The sequence below is a fragment of the Chiloscyllium plagiosum genome, chromosome 14 (genome assembly GCF_004010195.1).
Source record: "Chiloscyllium plagiosum isolate BGI_BamShark_2017 chromosome 14, ASM401019v2, whole genome shotgun sequence".
Lineage (NCBI taxonomy): Eukaryota > Metazoa > Chordata > Chondrichthyes > Orectolobiformes > Hemiscylliidae > Chiloscyllium > Chiloscyllium plagiosum.
The window spans coordinates 51,934,887-51,957,171 of record NC_057723.1 but is presented as its reverse complement, the minus strand read 5'-3'; the positions used below and the strand labels follow the sequence as shown (position 1 = coordinate 51,957,171).

At 41.4% G+C, this 22,285-nt stretch overlaps 1 protein-coding gene across 2 annotated transcripts in view; it reads left to right on the top strand.

The window, feature by feature from the left end:
* Window positions 1–22,285, top strand: part of stk10 (serine/threonine kinase 10) — a 110,888-nt gene that overhangs the window by 59,470 nt on the left and 29,133 nt on the right. For both annotated transcript variants that reach the window (XM_043703803.1, XM_043703802.1), the window contains exons 5-8: window positions 8,497–8,569; window positions 12,886–13,080; window positions 14,618–14,699; window positions 20,895–21,029. In XM_043703803.1, coding sequence (XP_043559738.1) covers window positions 8,497–8,569; window positions 12,886–13,080; window positions 14,618–14,699; window positions 20,895–21,029 — 485 coding nt within the window. The remainder of the gene's footprint in view (window positions 1–8,496; window positions 8,570–12,885; window positions 13,081–14,617; window positions 14,700–20,894; window positions 21,030–22,285) is intronic.

The window sequence follows — 22,285 nt, the reverse complement described above, 5'->3', positions numbered from 1 at the left end:
TGAATCTATCGAACTCTGCAAAATAATCACCAACGCATCCACGATTTCTCGAGCCACCTCCTTCAATACCCTGGGATGTAGACCATCAGGCCCTGGGGACTTATCAACCTTCAGACCTAACAGTCTCTCCAACACCAATTCCTGGCAAATATAAATTCCCTTCAGTTCAGGTCCTTCAGCCACTGTTACCTCTGGGAGATTGCTTGTGTCTTCCCCAGTGAACACAGATCTGAAGTACCAATTCAACTCTTCTGCCATTTCTTTGTTCCCCGTAATATATTCCCCTGTTTCTGTCTTGAAGGGCCCAATTTTAGTCTCATCCATTTTTTTTGCCTTTCACATACCTAAAAAAAACTTTTACTATCCTCCTTTATATTATTAGCCAGTTTACCTTCGTACCTCATTTTTCCTCTGCATATTTCCTTCTTAGTAATCCTCTGTTCTTTAAAAGCTTCCCAATCCTTCGTTTTCCCACTTATCTTTGCTATGTTATACTTTTTCTCTTTTAACTTTAAATGTTTCTTAACTTCCCTCGTCAGCCACGGCCACCCATGCCTCCTCCTCAGATCTTTCTTCCTTTTTGGAATGAACTGATCCTGCAACTTCTGCATTATACACAGAAATATCCGCCATTGTTCCTCCACTGTCATCCCTGCTAAAGTATTGCACCATTGAACTTTGGCCAGCTCCTCCCTCATAGCTCCATAGTTCCCTTTTATTCAACAGAAGTATTGTCACTTCCAATTGTACCCTCTCCCCCTCAAATTGCAGATTGAAGCTTATTGTATTATGGTCACTACTTCCAAATGGCTCCTTCACTTCGAGGTCCCTGACCAATTCTGGTTCGTTGCACAATTCCAGATCCAGAATTGCCTTCTCTCTGGTAGGCTCCAGCACCAGCTGTTCTAAGAATCCATCTCGGAGGCACTCCACTTGAGGTCCAATACCATCCTGATTCTCCCAGTCTACCTGCATATTGAAATCCCCCATAACAACTGTAGTATCATCTTTGTGACAGGCCAATTTCAGCTCCTGATTCAACTTGCATCCGACATCCAGACTACTGTTTTGGGGACCTGTAGATAACTCCCAAGAGGGTCTTTTTACCGTTTAGGATTTCTCAGTTCTATCCATACTGACTCTACATCCCCTGATTCTAGGTCCCCCCGTGCAAGGGACTGAATATCATCCCTTACCAACATAGCCACCCCACCCCCTCTGCCCATCAATCTGTCCTTATGATAGCACATGTAGCCTCGAATATTCATTTCCCAGGCCCTGTCCACTTGAAGCCAAGTCTCAGTTATCCCCACAATATCGTATCTGCCAATTTCCAAAAGAGCCTCAAGCTCATCCATCTTATTTCTAATGCTTCGTGCATTCGTGTATAGTATTTCTAATTTGTTACTGCCCTTACCCTTCCCATCAACTCCTATTTCACTCAACCTTACAGAATGATCCCTTTGAGTTTTCTGCCTCATTGATAGTTGTCTTTCTTGACTTCCCTTGTTCTAACTTTCCCTCCAATTTCCTTATTAAACATCCAGTTGGTCCCCTCCCCCCCCCGCTACTTAGTTTAAACATAGCTGTGTTGCAGTAGCAAACCTGCCTGCCAGAATGCTGGTCCCTAACCTATTAAGGTGCAGACCGTCTCTCTTGTAGAATTTATGCTTACCACAAAACATACCCCAGTGATCCAAGAATTTAAATCCTTGCCTACTGCACCAGTTCCCCAGCCACACGTTCAAGTCCATTATCTCCCTGTTTCTGACCTCACCAGCCCGAGGAACTGGAAGCAAACCGGAGATAACCACCTTGGATATCCTGCTTTTCAGCCTTCTTCCTAGTTCTCCAAAGTCCCACTGTAGTATGTTCCTCCTTCCCGACATCATTTGTGCCGACATGTACCACCACCTCTGGCTCTTTACCTTCGTCCTTGAAGATTTCCTGCACTCTGTCTGTGATGTCTTTAACCCTGGCACCAGGAAGGCAACACACCATCCTTAAGTTCCGTCTGTTGCCACAAAAACCCCAGTCAGTTCCTCTCACTATGGAGTCCCCTATTACCACGGCTCTCTGCGATGTCAGACTCTTCCGCTCTGTCTCCACGCCAACATTTGATTGACAGACCTGGCCGCCTCGCGGAGTGGCAGTGTCATCTGTCTCTACTGTTTCCAAAAGATTCAACTTGTTCCTGACAGGTACTTCCCCCGGGGTCTCTTGCACCTGTCTCCTCTCTGCCTTCCTCATCGTCTGCTCTCTTCTGGTACGATTGGTGTAATAACCTCGCTGAAGGTCTTGTCCAGAAAGATCTCGTTCTCTCGGATGAGTCTAAGGCCCTCTAGTTCTTTCAGCAGTGCTGCAATATGCTCTGTCAGTAGCTGAACGTGCACACATTTTCCACACTTATACGAGCCAGGCATACCAGAGTCGTTGACCTCCCACATCAAGCACGTAGCACACTGAACCAGCTTGGCAGTCATGTCTTCACTCTCTAACTGTGGCGTAATCACTTCACTCAACCTCCTTGTCAAAGGCTCCTGAGCTAAAGCCTCACTCTTCAATCCTTCAAGCAGCAAATACAGATATTCTGTATTTGCTGCTTCTGAGCTTTAAGTTTTGCTGAATCCGTTCCACTTTCATACTCGGCCCATCAATGGTTATGATTTGGCATCTATATTTTCCAAGATATCTTCCTTCCATTGCAAATAGGTAGTCCATTTAATCAGAATGATGTCCATTAATATAAATACTGAAGGAGAAACACCGGTAATGAATTTTAACTTTTTCTTTAGTCTGCAGCTGTTGCTCTTCCTCTGAGTCAGAAGAATTAATCAGATGCAAAATTTAGATAGGCACTAAAGGGTAGTGCAAAGGCAGTGATGCATTGTCATAGGTGCTACCTTTGAATGGGTTACAACTAAGGTCTGATCTGCTTTCTCAGGTTAATGCAAAAAATCACCACCATCTATTTCAAACAAGTGCTGGAAAGTTCTCTGTGAGCTCTGACCAATGTTATCCCTGCATTAACATCACAAAAACAGATTCTGATCATTATCATATGACTGTTTACAGAGACTTACTCGTGCATAATGCATATTTCTTGCATCACAGCAATAGTGAGATTTCAAAACTACTATCAATGACCCCTTTAACATTTGGCTGGTGATTGACATTGGACTGATGCATTTTTGTCCAGGTTCAATTTGTTGTTGTTTTTGTGGGCAGGATATACGTCAGCAATTTACCACATCAGGTAGATGCCACTGTTACATCTGTAGTTGAGCAGCTTGGCGAGGACATGGCTAGTATTACAGTTCTACTCTTCAGTACTATTGCTTAATTGTTGTCATGGCCTTTGTGGTATCTCGAGCATTTGACTAATTCTATTTACTCCACATGGCATCAAGAAATGGCTGAAGACTAATATGTCAATATTGGGGACCTCCAGAGATGGCCAAGGTGAATCATTCAGTCAGTAGTTTAGCTTTGCCTTTTGCACCAATGTATTTAGGATCATCATTTAGGATGGGGTTATTTGTGGAGTCACCTTTTCCAGTTAGTTATTTAATTGTCCTCCTCCATTCACGAATAAATGTAATGGGACTGCCGAGCTTGGTTGTTGTCGATTGGTTGTAGGATTGTTTAGTCTGTCAGTCTCTTGTTGCTTCAGATAGCTGTTCAGCTTGAATTTGTTCATGAATGTGTTCGTCAGATTTTAACTTTGCTTTGTGTCATGCCCTCCTGTACTTGTTGAATCATGGTTGGTTCACCGGCTTGATGGTAATGGCATAGTTTTGGGTATGCTGGACCATGAAGCTAAAGTTCTGCTTCTGCCAGTGGCCTACAGAACATCACGAGTGCCCAGATTTAAGTTGCTAGATCTGTATGAAAGCTACCCAATTTAGCCTGGTGATTAGATTAGATTACTCAGTGTGGAAACAGGCCCTTCGGCCCAACAAGTCCACACCGCCCCGCCGAAGCGCAACCCACCCATACCCCTACATGTACCCCTTACCTAACTCTACGAGCAATTTAGCACGGTAACATGTTGTTAGACCATGTTACATGGAGGGTATTCTCATTGTGAAGATAGCAGTTGTCTCCACAGGAACTGTGATGTTGTCACTTCTGATACTGTCATGGACAGATGCTTCTGAGACGGTTAGATCAGGGTGAGGATATGTAGGTATTTTCCTTGGTTTCTGGCATAACCCACAACAGACCAGGAACTTTGTCCTTTGGGGCTGTTTTCCTGGAGCGTCAGAGGCTGAGGGGTGACCTTATAGAGGTTTACAAAACTAGAAGGGGCATGGATGGGGTAAGTAGACAAAGTCTGGGGTTGGGGAGTCCAGACCTATAGGGCATAGGTTTAGGGTGAGAGGAGAAAGATATAAAAGAGACCTAAGGGGCAACTTTTTCATGCAGAGAGTGGTACGTGTGTGGAATGAGCTGCCAGAGGAAGTGGTGGAGGTTGGTACAATTGCAACATTTAAGAGGCATTTGGATGGGTATATGAATAGGAAGGGTTTGGAGGGATATGGGCCGGGTGCTGGCAGGTGGGTCTCGATTGGGTTGGGATATCTGGTCGGCATGGACGGGTTGGTTCGAATGGTCTGTTTCCATGCTGTACATCTCTATGACTCTGATTGTTGAATAGTGATGTTATTGAGCCAGTTAAGGTGATGGACATTGAAGCCCCCATTCTGAATTCATTGTTTACCCTTACCATACTCTGTGCTGCTTCCAGTTAGTGCTTGACATGGCATACTGTTTCATCTGAGATCAGTGGGACGTGGGGGCACTGTGGTCGTTGGTAACGGGTGGTTTTCTGTTTGGTCTGATCTAATGAGACTTAATTGACTCCAGCCCTTATGTTGGGGGCTCCGAAGTGAACTCCAAACTATTGTGTACCATTATGCTATCACCTCTGGAGCACTTGTCTTGCCAGTGGGATTGGATGTACCCAGAGATGGCAAGCATGATGTCTAGAACATCGTCATGATACGATTTGGTAAGTATGACTGTCAGGCTTTTGCTTGACTGGTCTGTAGGACAGCTCTCCTGATTTCTCCACAAGCGCCCCCAGATGTCAGTAAGGAGGACTTGCCAGGTCCTTTAAACTGCGTGCTTTGTCATTTCAGGTCTTGAGGTTGATCCAGGGTGGGTGGTTTGGTTTCATTCCTTCCTGACTTTTGGTGGTTTGAAAGAATTGGTTTGCTTGGTCAGGTTAAGAGACAATGGCATTGCTGTGTGTCTGAAGAGTAAAGAGACAAACAAGGAGCATGAGAAGGGTCACTCAGTCCTTCAAGTCTTCCCTGCTATTCAAGAAAAACATTGCTGATCTGATTTTGATCTCCACTCTACGTTCCTACATATTCCCCCAATAATCAATAGACAATAGGTGCATGAGTAGGCTATTCTGCCCTTCGAGCAGGAACCACCATTCATTATGATCATGGCTGATCATCCTCAATCAGTATCCTGTTCCTGCCTTATCTCCATAACCCTTGATTCCACTGTCCTTGAGAGCTCTATCCAACTCTTTCTTAAACGAATCCAGAGACTGGGCCTCCACTGCCTTCTGGGGCAGAGCATTCCACACACCCACCACACTCTGGGTGAAGAAGTTTCTCCTCATCTGTCCTAAATGGCCTACCCCTTATTTTTAAACTGTGTCCTTTGGTTTGGGACTCGCCCATCAGTGGAAACATGTTTCCTGCCTCCAGAGTGTCCAATCCTTTAATAATCTTATACATATCAATCAGATTCCCCCTCAGTCTTCTAAACTCAAGGGTGTACAAGGCCGGTCGCTCCAATCTTTCAACATAAGATAGTCCTGCTATTCCAGGAATTGACCTCGTGAAACTACGCTGCACTCCCTCAATAGACAGAATGTCTTTCCTCGAATTTGGAGACCAGAACTGCACACAATATTCCAAGTGCGGTCTCACCAGGGCCCTGTACAGCTGCAGAAGAACCTCCTTCCTTCTATATTCAATCCCTCTTGCTATGAAAGCCAGCATGCTATTAGCTTTCTTCACTGCCTGCTGTACCTGCATGCTTACCTTCATTGACTGGTGTACAAGAACACCCAGATCTCTTTGTACTGTCCCTTTACCTAACTTGACTCAATTTAGGTAGTAATCTGCCTTCCTGTTCTTGCCACCAAAGTGGATAACCATGCATTTATCCACATTAAACTGCATCTGCCATGCATCTGTCCACTCACCTAACTTGTCCACGTCACCCTGTAATCTCTTAACATCCTCCTCACATTTCACCCTGCCACCCAGTTTTGTATCATCAACAAATTTGCTAATATTACTATTAATACCATCTTCTATATCATATTGTAAAAAGCTGCGGTCCCAGCACTGATCCCTGCGGTACCCCACTGGTCACTACCTGCCATTCCGTTTATCACTACTTTGTTTCCTGTCAGCCAACCAATTTTCAATCCAAGTTAGTACTTTGCCCCCAATACCATGCACCCTACGTTTGCTCACTAACCTCCTATGTGGGACTTTATCAAAAGCTTTCTGAAAGTCCAGGTACACTACATCCACTGGATCTCCCTTATCCATCTTCAGAGTTACATCCTCAAAAAATTCCAGAAGATTAGTCAAGCATGATTTCCCCTTCATAAATCCATGCTGACTCTGACCTATCCTGTTACTACTATCCAGATGTGTCGTAATTTCATCCTTTTATAATTGACTCCAGCATCTTTCCCACCACTGAGGTCAGACTAACTGGTCTATAATTCCCTGCTTTCTCGCTCCTTTCTTTAAAAAGTGGTACAACATTAGCCATCCTCCAATCTGCAGGAACTGATCCTGAATCTATCGAACTCTGGAAAATAATCACCAACACATCCACGATTTCTCGAGCCACCTCCTTCAGTACCCTGGGATGTAGACCATCAGGCCCTGGGGACTTATCAACCTTCAGACCTAACAGTCTCTCCAACACCAATTCCTAGCAAATATAAATTCCCTTCAGTGCAGGTCCTTCAGCCACTGTTACCTCTGGGAGATTGCTTGTGTCTTCCCCAGTGAACACAGATCTGAAGTACCAATTCAACTCTTCTGCCATTTCTTTGTTCCCCGTAATATATTTCCCAGTTTCTGTCTTCTAGGGCCCAATTTTAGTCTTAACCTTTTTTTTCCCTTTCACATACCTAAAAAAAGCTTTTACTATCCTCCTTTATATTTTTGGCCATCCCCTTGATAATAATCTTACTCTGCTTTAAAAATATTTAAACATTTTACGTTCACTGCCTTTTCGTAGAATCCCTACAATGCAGAAGCGGGCCATTTGGCCCATCGAGTTTGCATCAACCCTCCAAAGAGCAGCCTACCCATACCCATCCCCTACCCCATCACCCTGTATCTTCCATGGCTAATCCACCGGGCCTGCACATCCCTGGATGCTATGGGCAATTCAGCATGACCAACCTGCCAAACCTTTTAAGGAAGGGAATTCTGAAGGCATTCAATCCTCAGAGGGGGTAGAAATGTTTCGTTATCTGTTCTGAATGTCCACCTCCTCTTTTTTGTTTTTTTTTAAAACTATGACCTTAGTTCTTGATTTTCCCACAAAAGGAAACATCCTTTCAACATCCATCCATCAACACCCTCAGGGTCTTTTATATTTCAATTAAGTCTACCATGATTCTTTAGAACTCCAAGTGATACAGACCTAGTGTTCTTAGCAATGTTTCTTCACAAAGCAATCTGTTGATTCCAGGTATTAGTCTAGTTAACCTCCTGGCAAAATCCTTTCTGTAAAGATCATGAGTGAATCAAATGGTTTTTTGTGACAGTCAACAATGGGTTTTTTCGTCAGTATTACTGGGACTAACTTTTAATTCCAGATTTATTAATTTAAGTTAAACTCCACCAGTTGGATTTGGACTCTAATCCATAGAGCTTAAGTGTAGGCCACTGTATTACGAGAGTCAATAAAGCACTGGAAAAGGCACAGCAGGTCAGGCAGCATCTGAGGAGCGAGACAGTCGACGTTTTGGGCATAACCCAGTGACATCCCAACCACCTGCCCATAATACCTCTTGGAAGATCTGTTTGAGGATGCTGTAGTTGCTTATGTGGGAAACCAAGCCTACCCTTCTGAACTGAAACATTTGGAGGGCAGTCGCCATGCCATTGAGTCTCATGATGAACGCCCTCATTGTGACTTTCCTCTCGCCATTGAATTACTTTTAACATGTTTTCCAATGTTCAGTGGCCATGAGTGCTGCTAGACAATTGCAGTCTCTACTGCGTGGCTTTTTGTTGAGGATGGCTCAATTGAATAGAAACTGTTGAAGGTTATATATAGATTGTTACAGGATTGGTTACGGCTCTGCTGCTAATCAGAAAATAAGTTAGAATACTTTCTATTCTGAACCCACATGGTGTTGAATTAAAACGCAGGAATCATAGCTCCCTGTGCACAATTAATAAAAATGTAATTTTATACATTCCTTTACAGCTGATTTTGGTGTTTCAGCAAAAAACACAAAAACAATGCAAAAGAGAGAAACATTCATAGGAACACCCTATTGGTGAGTACAAATGGAAATATCCTTATCTGAATACAGATATTAGACTAACTATTGTATGGTTAGAAATAGGAACTTTATGATTAACTTAGTTTCACATAAAACTTTTAATTTCTCCATGAGAATTAGTTTACAATTCACTGTTCACAATGGAGGGATTCGTTTATATAAGAAAAGTAAACTCTGCTTCTGCGTTGAATGCTTTCTTGGTTTTTTCCAAAACACATTTGGAGCATTCTGGTAAAGTAAGTTGAAATTATGTTCTTGGTTTCAGGAGAAGATTATCCTGCACATTGCATATGTACCTAATTTTCACTTGCTCTCCTTCTCTGGAGGGTACTCTGCTTTAAAAGGAACAACTGCTGGGTCATGATTCTTATCAACAGTAAACTTTGAAAATCACATGTTCCTGAGAATCATGAAACACCTGAGTCTTTGGCTAACTCTTCCAAATGCTGTGTTCTTTGGTCGATATCTTGAAAATGAAGTGGCTGAGAATGTTATTCATTAGGGGAAGTGGTGGCACAGCAGTAATGCCACTCAACCAGTAATCCAGATTAATGTTCTAGAGCCCATTGTGGCAGTTGGTGAAATTTGAATTCATTAAAGAAAATCTGGAAAAACTAGCCTAATGGTGACTTGTAACTGCTGCCAATTGTCATTAAAAACCCATATGACTCACTAGTATCCTTTTGGGAACGAAAACTGTCATGCTTACCTGGTCTGGCCTAAATTTGACTTCAGACTGACAGCAAAGTGGCTGACTCTTTACTGCCCTTTGAGGATGGACCTCAAAGGGACTTGTCTTTGTCACTTCAGTAAGTTGTGGAAAGGTAAAACAGGTGATTTGTAAGGGGATCAAAGGTTACAAGGAGAAGGCAGGAGAATGGGGCTGAGGAACGTATCCGCCATAATCAAAGAGCAGAGCAGATTCAATAGGCTGAATGGCCTAATTTTGTTCCTACAACTTAGGGTCTACATCTTATAGACAACAAATGATGGTTTACCACTGACAGCCACATTCTGAACAAATAATAAAACAAAATTAGAGACCATAAAAATGTAAGTCACCTGTTAAATAACTTTAGTTTGCACTAATTTTAATTTTAAGTATGATTATGAAACATAAATTGGGGTTTACTTATCCACAAGCTGTTATGACCATAAGATCCAGCAGATGGGCCCAGGATTTTATGCTCCGCCACCAACCGTGTTGAAGGCAGGGGTTGCTTGTTTAAAATCCAGTGGGTAGCTGTGTACCTGCCTCCAATCTGCCCAAAATATCTCAGGGCTGGGCATATGGATTGCCAATTGGCCCGTCTGCTGTTGATTTTATTAAAGCCATGCATGCCCAAATAGTGGCCTCTTAAGAGCATCATCCTGCCACTGTCAGTATTTGATGTGTGGCAGTTGTAGGCCCACACCATGCAGGAAGCCTGGCAGCTTCACTGCGAGGGCTGGTGTCAGATATGGGGTGTTGGGGTGTTGTACATCCTGTAGCCCCTTTAAAAGTAACTTACCCCTTCCCTCCTTTAACCCGATCTTTCTCCTGCCACTCCTCAGAGATCCCTAATCACAGGCTTAATTGGGTTATTCAGTGATGGCACTGCCTGTAATACCAACATTGGCCACACTGGATGAACTATAGAGTTTCAACCATCTGAGTGGCCAGCAGCGCTCTAAAGTGGAACTGCTTTGAAGAAGGGCATAGATTTCTTAGAGCAATTAGTATTGCACATGTCGTTTTTAGACTTTAGACTGGGAAGTGAGGAATCCCAAAACACAATAGGAATGAGATATGGCTGTAATTCTTTATGCTATATCCTGTGTTCTGTATGCAGCAACACTTAAAATATATGAACAAGAATTAAATGGCTGTTTTGATTTTTTTTTTAAATACACATGATGTATATGCAAACACACTTTATGTAGTGCAAGTTGGGAATATTCGTGGAATGGACAATTTGTCAAAACCTTTCATTTGCATTCATCAGGACATATTGCAAGAACATAAATTCAAGAGAAAACCAGCATTCACACTGTTGACTATACTTCATATCCAGCCCTTTTGTTTCTGTGACCCTCATGCATAAAGTATTTCACTAATAGATATGATTGCCCTCTTCTCCCTTCTTGCTGGGTCTATCAAGAGACCCCCATGTTTAAAACCTTATCTTAAGCTTTTCAAGGCACAACATCCTCATTTTAATTGGTATGACTAGTAGCGTATCAGAGAGATCAAGACTTGGTTCGAAACATTTTACGACATACATAAATCATTTGGAGTTAGGGACTAAATGTAATATTTCCAAATTTGCTGATAATAAAAATCTAACTGGGAATGTATTGAGAAGATGTGAGACAGCTTCAGGGGTATTTACACAGGCTTGGTAAATGGGCAAAGACCTCGCTATTGAAAATTATTTTTTCTGAAGAATTAGAGTCTGAGATGTACACCACGAAAACAGACCCTTTGGACCAACTTGGCCATGCTGACCAGATATCCTAACCATTTGCCAGTACTTAGCCCATATCCCTCTAAACCCTTCCAGATGCCTTTTAAAAGTTGTACCAGCCTTCACTTCCTGTGGCAGCGCATTCCATACATGCACCACCCTGTGTGTGAAAAGGTTGCCCCTTAGGTCCCTTTTTTATTTCTTTCCCCTCTCACCCTAAACCTTTGCTCCCTAGATCTGGACAACTCCACCCTAGGGAAAAGTCTTTGTCTATTTATCCTCTCCATGCCCCTCACTATTTTATAAACCTCTATAAGATCACCCTGCGCCTCCGACGCTCCAGGGAAAACACCCCTATCTACCTGTGACTCTACTTTCAAGGAACTATGAACCTGCACTCCAAGGTCTCTTTGTTCAGTAACACTCCCTAGGACCTTACCATTAAGTGTATAAGTTCTGCTAAGATTTGCTTTCCCAAAATGCAGCACCTTGCACTTATCTGAATTAAACTGCATCTGCCACTTCTCAGCCCATTGGCCCACCTGATCAAGAACCTGTTGTAATCAGAGGTAACCTTCTTTGCTGTCCACTACACCTCCAATTTTGGTGTCATCTGCAAACTTACTAACTTGTACCTCCTGTGTTCACATCCAGATCGTTTATATAAATGATGAAAAGTAGAGGACCCAGCACCGATCCTTGTGGCATTCCACTGGTAGCAGGCCCCCAGTCTAAAAAGCAACCCTCCACCACTACCCTCTGTCTTCTACCTTTGAGCCAGTTCTGTATCCAAATGGCTAGTATTCCCTGTATTCCATCTTGCTAACCGGTCTCCCATGGGGAATTTTGATGAATGCCTTACTGAAATCCATATATATCTCGTCCACTGCTCTGCCCTCCTTAATCCTCTTAATCAAGTTTTTTTGAAAAGTAACTAAGTTTTAGAGATCCTCTAAGGCACTAGCTGTGGAGGCTTCATCTTTGAGTTGATGTTGAAAGATTTCTGATTACTGATGGCTTACATTACGAAGTGGGGAGAATAAAAGGCATTGAAGCATTTAATCAATCATTGAATTAAATGGTGGAGCAAGCTCAATGGGCTGATGGCCTATTTATGTTCCTATGCTTTTGTTCCTAACATACATCAAACTTTTCATTGATTGTGGACATTCGTACTTTACCAAGGCATCCAGAAATGGGTTTGTCATTCAGTGATTTTGCACTTTCAATTCTAACCTAGTTAAGTAATCTTTTAGACCTGGGATGATCGGAGTTTAGTTTATCTGTTAACTTTCCACTTGAATTTAAAAATCTGATTCCTCAAGTTAATAGAGTCACCTTTAAAACATATGAACTATGCAAACGGACGTTTGCATCACACTTGTCTTAAATAAGCCATCTGTTTTAACTTGGCTGCATACTAAACTGCATGCATAACTGTTTTTGCCAAAGATCCCTCTGGGTGGCTGTGCACACTGCTCCAATGTTCCTTGCACAATAAGTGGTGTCAGCATGCCAATCATGGCATTGATATCTGGGACTGCTGCTGTGTATAGGCCTCCGGCCCACAAATCTGTAAAGAAAGTCAGAGGCAATGCTGTTGTTGCACTTCTTTACACTGACCTAATGATACCAAATTGCCTCCCATTAGTTAGACTAATGCCCTAAATCTGTTGTTAATTTGATTCGACCTTTTATATAAAATATGCAATATATACTTGGATTGGATCTTGACACTGTATACAATGGATTTATTCAGGATTACTTTTAAACATGCAAGTACTTTACCATGGAAAATTTCCTAATTAATAGAATTCTATAAGCTTACCACACTTTGTTTTCTCCACCATTGTCTTCTTTCAGGATGGCCCCAGAAGTGGTGATATGTGAGACTATGAAAGATACCCCATATGATTATAAAGCTGATATCTGGTCCTTGGGTATAACATTGATTGAAATGGCTCAAATCGAGCCCCCTCATCATGAATTAAATCCAATGAGAGTTTTGTTGAAAATTGCCAAGAGTGATCCTCCGACACTGGAAAATCCATCAAAATGGTAATAACTAGAAAATGGTGAACGTATCTCTAAGTCAGGAGAAGGAGGAGACAGAAGGCAGGAAGTGACTGGCCAGTTAGTTTAACATTTGTCATATAAAAAGTGCTGGAATGTATTAGTGAGGAGGGATATAACAAAAGTATTTAGAAAATGTCATTGTAGTTCTTGTGCAGTTAGTTTTCTAAAAAGGAAATAATGATTACCTAACTCATTGCTTTTCATTTCCTCAAAGAACTCCCAATGTAGATAAAGGGAGACCTATTAATATGTGCTGTGCTTGGATTTCCAGGACGCATTTGACAAGGTGCCCCATCAGTCGCTGGCATCCCACAGTGGATAAACTCAAACAATGTTCATTAAATCTAGGAAGAAAAATATGGCACTAATAAGGCAGCACAGCTTTTTGTGCATGTGGACTTGGCCGGTTCAAAATGGTTAACCTAATGGCCAAACGTTATGACTTATTGTTCTAGTTCCACAATGTCACTAATTGTAATTGGGAAAGCTGGCTCACTCTTTGAACACAGTAACTCTTGCAGGTGGGATAAATGGTAGAGAGTTGAGTTTAGATTCCCATTTGTATTGACACAAAGTTTGGCTTTGATAGTTCCTTTGTTCTTCAGATTTGCAAATGCATGGTTTTACTTGCCAAACTGATAAGATCAAGAGTCATGAAGTGTTGAGGAAAATGTTAATGATTAGTATGACTCTTCAGATTATAATCAACCCTCTGGAGAATCCCAACTCTGTATAAATTGTCACAACAAAATGGTCCCATGCTTTTTGCTGTTGTGTAATCAGTTTCATGTTACAGGTCTGAAAGATCATGCCATTGACAGTAACTGCAAAGCTCCTGTTAAAAAGGATGGCAGAATTTTCTCAGCCCATTGAAGTGGGTTAAGAGTTAACAGTGGCAAGTCACAAAGTAATTTTTGCCAAATATCACCAAATTTGAACCTTTCAAAGTAAAACTCAACATTCAGTGTCACACGTGCTTCTGTAATGCAGTCGAATTTGGGCAGGTGATATTTTCAAATTTGGCCTGTGTTCTTGGGAATGTTGGTGATACCAACAAAGCCTCCTTTTCGTAACCTAAGAGAATGCATTTGGGATTAACCCTTAAAACAATGTAGGCTGCACTGTGTTGCTGCAAAGCATTCCAGAGTTTCCTGCACACTTGGCACAGAGTGACACCAGAGTGTGTGGCAGTTGTATCCAGTGGCAGGAGTAGTGACCAGATAAAGTTGTTTTCTTTAGATGTCCAACTATTTATAGTGATGCAGTTGCACTTAATCAGGTGAGGGTTTGGTTATGCAGATATGATGTGAAAAAATGAGGCTATGTACAATGGGAAGGATCAAGGAGCTGAATATTATTTAAGTGGAGAAAGACTGAAGGAAGCGGTGGGTGGGGTGGAAAAGGTTGCCTTTTTAATGCAAAGCATGTTGCATTTAAAACCGAGCAACGTTTCCAATGCTTCAAATGAAAAATGATTTGAATAAGACTGAGTTAAACATTGGAACTGTCATCTCTGTAGGTCCCAAGATTTTAAAGATTTCCTCAAGAAAGCACTAGATAAGAATCCGGATACCCGTTTAAGTGCTGCTCAGCTATTACAGGTGAGAGCATGTGGAATCTGTTCTTGACTCTTATCATGGATTGTTCATTATTGTGCCTTGTCAAGTTTCCCTGGCATTGTTTCACACTAGCTAGCATACAGTATATTTTTTGAAATGTCATGGAGTTTATATTTAAATTAACTTTTAAAAAATATATAGTTCCATACTACCTACAGAAATGAGATAATGGAACTTGAGACACTTTATTGACTTTTATTAAATGCAGTAGCCATGATGTCTTAATGTTGAATGGAGGTTAAAATTCAACCTGGATCTACCTACAGCACATGGACTGCATTGGTTCAAAGCAACTTACCACCTAGGGCAAGTAAGAATGGATGATAAATGCTTGCCCGGCTAGTGAGGCCCACATCCCATGAATGAATTTAAAAATGTGACCAAACTGTTTAGACAACAAATAAAATTTGAAAGTTACAAAATAAGTTTTCCCCAATTTTCTTGTCCATTTAAGGTTTCCCCAGGATTTCCTGCCTATGATAATGATGGACAAATAAGTCAGAGTCTACTTGGAGGACTGAGAGCAGATCTTGGCACCAAACCTTTAGAAGGATATGTTGGCCTTGGAGGAAGTACAGTGTAGGTTTACAAGTATGAAACTTGGACTTCAGGAGTTATGAGAATAGCTTAAACAAATTAAGTCTGTTTTCTCTATAATTTACAAGGTTATGGGGCAATCTGATGAAAACCATTTAAGATATTAACAAGAAAAGACAGATTTGGTAAAGATAAAATATTTCCATTGATTGGGGATCCTACAACTGGGGTGCATTGTCTGAGTATTAGGAGCAGACCATTCAGGAGAGATGTTAGGAAGCACTTCTACACACACAGGGTGGTAGATGTTTGGAGCTCTGTTCCACAAATGACAGTGGATGCTGGATCAGTTTTTAATTTTAAATCTGAGATTTTTTTTAAGCAAAGGTTTAAGCGATATGGACCAAAAACAGGTATAGTATATGGAGTTAGGCCATTCATCAGCCATAATATCATTGAATGATGGAAGAAGCTGAAGGATCTGAATGGCCTATTCCTGCTCCTATGTAAATGGACATAGTTTGTGGAAGAGGCCATGATTTTTAGGAAAAAATCCACAAATTTCAAAATGATTATTCCAAACCAAGAAACTTGATTACTTGAAAATGATTCTACTTCCTTTGTGGTTCATCCACTTTCCAAATGACAGCACTTCTGTGCGAACATGACAGCAAGAATTGCAGATGGACAGATTTGTACTTGCAAGCAGTGTCATAGTCATAGAGATGTACAGCACGGAAACAGACCCTTCGGTCCAACCCACCCATGCCGACCAGCCATCCCAACCCAATCTAGTTCCACCTGTCAGCACCTGGCCCATATCCCTCCAAACCCTTCCTATTCATATACCCATCCAGGTGCCTTTTAAATGTTGCAATTGTGCTAGCCTCCACCACCACCTCTGGCAGTTCATTCCATACACTCACCATCCTCTGTGAAAAAGTTGCCCCTCAGGTCTCTTTTGAATCTTTCCCCTCTCACCCTAAACCTATGCCCTCTAGTTCTGGACTCCGCCACCCCAGGGAAAAGGCTTTCTCTATTCACCCTATCCATGCCCCTCATGATTTTATAAACCTCTATAAGGTCAGCCCTCAGCCTCCAATGCTCCAGGGAAAACAGCCCTTGCCTATTCAACTTCTTCCCATAGCTCAAATCCTCCAGCCCTGGAAACATCCTTGTAAATCTTTTCTGAACCCTTTCAAGTTTCACAATATCTTTCCGATAGGAAGGAGACCAGAATTGCAAGCAATATTCCAACAGTGGCCTAACCAATATCCTGTACAGCTGCAACATGACCTCCCAACTCTGACCAATACAGGAAAACATACCAAATGCTGCCTTCACTATCCTATATACATGCAACTCCACATTCAAAGAACTGAGAACCTGCACGCCAAGGTCTTTTTATTCAGCAACACTCCCTAGGACCTTACCATTAAATGTATAAGTCCTGCTAAGATTTGTTTTCCTAAAATGTAGCACCTCATTTTTATCTAAATTTAAACTCCATCTGCCACTTGTCAACCCATTGGCCCATCTGATCAAGATCCTGTTGTAATCTGAGGTAACCTTCTCCACTGTCCATTACACCTCCAATTTTGGTGTCATCTGCAAACTTACTAACTGTGCCTCTTATGCTCGCATCCAAATCATTTATATAAATGATGAAAAGTAGTGGATTCAGCACCGATCCTTGTGGCACTCCACTGGTCGCAGGCCTCCAGTCTAAAAAACAACCCTCCACCACCACCCTCTGTCTTCTACCTTTGAGCCAGTTCTGTATCCAAATGGCTAGTTCTCCCTGTATTCAATGTGATCTAACTTTGCTTACCCATCTCCCATGGGAACCTTGTCAAATGCCTTACTGAAGTCCATATGGATCACATCTACTGCTCTGACCTACTCAATCCTCTTTGTTACTTCAAAAACTCAATCAAGTTTGTGAGACATGATTTCCCACGTACAAAGCCATGTTGACTATTCCTCATCAGTTCTTCCCTTTCCAAATACATGTACATCCTGTCCCTCAGGATTCCCTCCAACAACTTGCCCACTACCGATGTCTGGCTCACTGGTCTATAGTTCTCGTGTCCTTACCACGTTAGCTAACCTCGTCTTCCAGCACCTCACCTGCGACTATTGATGATACAAATATCTCAGTCAGAGGCCCGCAAACACTTCCCTAGCTTTCCACAGAGTTCTAGGGTGCATCTGATCAGGTCCTGGGGATTTATCCTTTTTTGAGTTTCAAGACATCCAGCACTTCCTCCTGTGTAATGTGGACATTTTTCAAGATGTCACCATCTATTTCCCTACATTCTATATCTTCCATGTCCTTTTCCATAGTAGATACTGATGCAAAATACTCATTTACTTTCCGCCCCATCTCCTGTGGCTCCACACAAAGGCCGCCTTGCTGATCTTTCTGGTGCCTATTCTCTCCCTTGTTACCCTTTTGTCCTTAATGTATTTGTAAAAACTCTTTGGATTCTCCTTAACTCTATTTGTCAAAGCTATCTCATGTCTCCTTTTTGCCCTCCTGATTTCTCTCTTAACGATACCCTTACTGCCTTTATACTCTTCAAAGGGTTCACTAGATCTATCCTGTCTATACCTTCCTTCTTTTTCTTAACCAAACCCTCAATTTCTTAATGAGCTTTTCCAATGAAGACAAATATATTTTCCTGTCAGTGTTAAAATATGGTTGTTAGCAAATGAAACAATTCTTGGCATTCCCATGCAGGAAGACAGATTAGTTAAGTTCTGGCAGAAGATGTTTAACTTATTTTTGCTTTCAGGAGTCCACTTGAGAGAATGCTTTACAATTAATTTATCTATTTAAAAAATATAAGCAGTATTCAGTCCCACAAGTCCCTATGAATAGTTTACCGTTATTAGTACTCCTACTCTTATTTGTGATGGATGCTGCCTTTAGAAAGTTGCAGTGATGGACAGACCCCACTTTATCCCTATCTTAGTGTCAGAGAGTCACACAGCATGGAAACAGGTCTAAAAAGAGAAATTGCTGGAAAGGCTCAGCAAGTCTGGCAGCATCTGTGGAGAGAAATCAGTTAGTGTTTTGGGTTGAGAACTCAAGTAGAAACAGGCCCTTCAGGCTACCGTCGGTGCCAGCTTGCCCACCCTTCCAACTGCTCCAGCTAACTGCTGCCTTACAAGTGTGCTGCATTACATAGTCTGAGATATGTTTCCATCATTATTATTTGGGATATTGGCTCACTAACTAACTGTCCATGAACAGAGTTTCATAGGCTTTCTAGGCTATTTCAAAGTGCATTTGTGTCACCCATTGCTGGGGGTCTGCAATCACATGTAAGCCAGACCAGGTAAAGAGGGCTGATTTCCCTCTCTTAAAATACATTCGTGAACTAGGCAGGTAGTCACTGTGAGTTTTAAATTCCATGAATAAATCTGGAATGTAAATTCCACCAATTGTTAAGGTGAGATCTGAAGCCCTGCTCCTAGAACATTTGGCTACAGCTCTAGCTTACTAGTCCAGTGACATTTTCACTTTGCCATCATCTTCCCTGAAGTAATTATGTGGACATAATATTTACGTATGCACATTTTCATCCAAATGGCCCTTTCCTCTTAACCTATTTTGTTTGATAACTTTACTTGATATTGGCACTCCCACGTACAACAGCACATGATCAGAGATAATTGTCCCTTTTATATACTTTTTTAGAAAAATGCCAATCCAACTTTGGCTAAGCAATGGATAATTTGTTAACTAAACCACCATGTTAACCTTGTATTTGTGTCACCTCTCCTATACAGAAAATGATTAACTTGGCAGGAGTTTCACTCTCTCCCTTCCCTTACTAATAGCTTGTTTCAAAGTTTCCGCATGACTCATTTTTATAAATAAATAGACTCTTATATTTTTGGGAGTTGGGAGTTTGAACGTTTTGTTGGTATAAACCATTTTAGAGATTACTAAAGTGTTTGCAGCCAAGCAGCATTTGTCTGAGTTGTGGTACCTCTGGCTTCAAAGTGGCTGAACTTTGAAACTTTAACGTTGAGAAACAATGCACAAACACTCAAAGTAGAATTTTATACGTGCATAAATTTGAGAAGCCAATATCAAGGTTATGTCCATGTTAATTAAGTTATAAATAGTTGCCTTTTCATATCTAAATTTCACACATTTATTTAATAGCATAGTAGCATATTAAACCTTGAGGGATAGTTTATTTTAAAACATAGAACACTACACCATTGGAATGGACCCTTTGGCTAATGATGGTGTACTGAACATGACACCAAATTAAACTAATCTCTTCTGCCCACTTGATCTATATCCCTTCATTCCTTGCATATTCGTGTTATGGACGGCACAGTGGTTAGCACTGTTGCTTCACAGTGCCAGCGACTCGGGTTCAATTCCCACCTCAGATGACTGACTGTGTAGCATTTGCACATTCTCCCCATGTCTGTGTGGGTTTCCTCCTACAGTCCAAAAATGTGCAGGTTAGGTGAATTGGCCATGCTAAATTGCCCGTGGTGTTAGATGAAGGGGTAAATGTAGGGGAATGGGTCTGGGTGGGTTGCGCTTCGGCAGGTTGGTGTGGACTTGTTGGGCCGAAGGGCCTGTTTCCACACTAAGTAATCTAATCTAATGTGCTTATCTAAAAGTAGCTTAAACACCCCTGTCGTATCTGCCTCCACCAGTGTCTGGCAGTGCATTCCAGACACTGATCATTCTGTGCTTTTAAAACAAAACCTTTCCCCTCACATTTCCTTTGAAATTCCCACTTTTATCTTGAGTGCATGCCCCCTAGTATTAGACTTTTTAACTCTAAAAGATTCTGAAAGTCAATTCTATCTGTGCATCTCATAATTTTATTGACTTCTATCAAGTCTCCTCTCAGCCAGTGCTGCTCCAGAGAAAACAATCCGAGTTATTCTAGCCTCTGTTTATGGCTCATACCCTCCAATCCAGGTAGCATCCTGGTAAACCTCTTCTGCACCCTCTCCAAAATCTCCCAATCCTCCCAAAAATGTGGTGACCCGAATTGAATGTATGGCCTAACCAAAGTCTTAAAAAGCTGCAACATACCATCCTACTCTTGTACTCCGTTCCTTGACCAATAAAGGCAAGCTTGCCATTAACCATCTTTTACCACCTGATCTACTTGCGTGGCCACTTCCAGGGAGCTATGGGCTTGAATCCCAAGAGTTTTGACTTTTTTTTTAGATTAAAATTCCTTGGTCAGGGTTAATTAGCATTTATTATTTTTGTCGAATGAGTACACTATGAAAACCTTTAGTAACTGTATCTCTGATAAATGTCTGGATTTTAAATAAGTTTTTGGCTTTATATGAAACATTTTTAACAAATTATTACATTTCTAGTTGCTGAAACTACTTTGAGGGAGGGAAAGGTTTCTTGATCCCTTTTTTCTTAGCAAACTGTGATCCAGAATTAAGTGATAATCGGGATCCAACTGTTGGAAAATTAGGGTTAGAATAGTTAGATGGATTTTTGGCCGACATGATACGCTGCAGGGCCTGCTTTAATGCTGTAGATTTCTATGACTCTATCTTTGACATTATTAATTCTGTAGAAGTAACAGCTAGATTAAATATAGTCAATTTAATCTCCTTTTGTTTTAACAGCACCCTTTTGTGAGCAGTGTCAGTAGTAATAAACCACTCCGGGAATTGGTGGCAGAGGCAAAAGCTGAAGTGATGGAGGAAATAGAAGACAACAGAGAAGTAGTAGAGGATGATGACTCATCAGAACCATTATCGGTGAGTACAGATTGAAATAGTGTTTACTTTTCAAATTGGCTTCTAAATTCTGGCCAGACTGAAACATGGCTGCACTGATTTGCACTTGGGTTTAGAATCTCTCATACATACTATCATGGGAATATGTTTGAAAAGATTCTTTACTAATTCAAAATTGAATTGATTTATTTTTGCTTTATATCTGAGACACCATTTATACCACACCCCTCTCTCACACTGTACCTTGGTTGAAAAGTCGGCATTAACCGACAGCCTGGTGAGATGCCTATCCTACAGCCAATGTTGATACAGACCAGATGATGCACTCCATTGGTGACCAGATGTCCCATCTTGAGCTGCTGACCAATCTGATAGCTCTGATGCTGCCAGCCCCAACTGTGGAGGCATGCTTAGGGTGAAAACACCCAGTAAATGCCCTGATCTAGGTATGTTAGGGGCATGGGACAAGAAAGGTTTGAGCATTTTGGGAGGGACGCTAAGAGGAGTGAATTTTAAAGTTTGAGTAGTGGAGGAGGAAGTTTGTACAGTCTTTTGGGGAGGTGTCCTGATGGGCGCTCCGTAGACAGTAACCCCCACCTTGCTTCATCCCCTTTTTAAAAAGAATAAATGAAAGCACAATTTCCACTCCACCTACTTGCTCACGCCCAACTGTATTTTAACTGTAACCATTTAAATTGGGAGCACGCCAAAAAGCATTCCTAGTGATAGTATTGCAAAACCCAGACCTGTTGCCCACGTTGAAAATTGTTGGGGTAATGATGCAGTGGTTGGGGAGAAACAGCGTAGACAATGAGTGGGAAAGATAGTTAAGAAAAGAACCAGAAGAGATCAGATCTCTCTTGATGTAAAGTATTTATCATCTGGAATGTTCTGCCTTCACAAATAAGAATACCTCAGAGTCAATTTCAAAAGGGAATTTTGGCGTTTTTTAAAAAAGTAAGACAAATATTGCTGTACTGAGGAGAGGACAAGGGAGGAGGACTAATTAGATTTCTTTTCCTGATTTTAACCAATTCAAATGTTCATATGGCTATTTGAGGGTGAATATAAAATATTGCATCAGTGATAGGACAAGGCAGTTTTTGATCGTTTTAAGATATTCTCATACAGTATTCTCCTTTGCCTTTTATCCAACTTTGATTACATTTTCTGGAGTGATACTTTAAACATCAAGACACAGTTTACCTTGCGTGGCTTGTCCAATTATGTAAATGAGTTAGGGACAAACAATTTTCAGCCTATTGGCATTCCTTAAG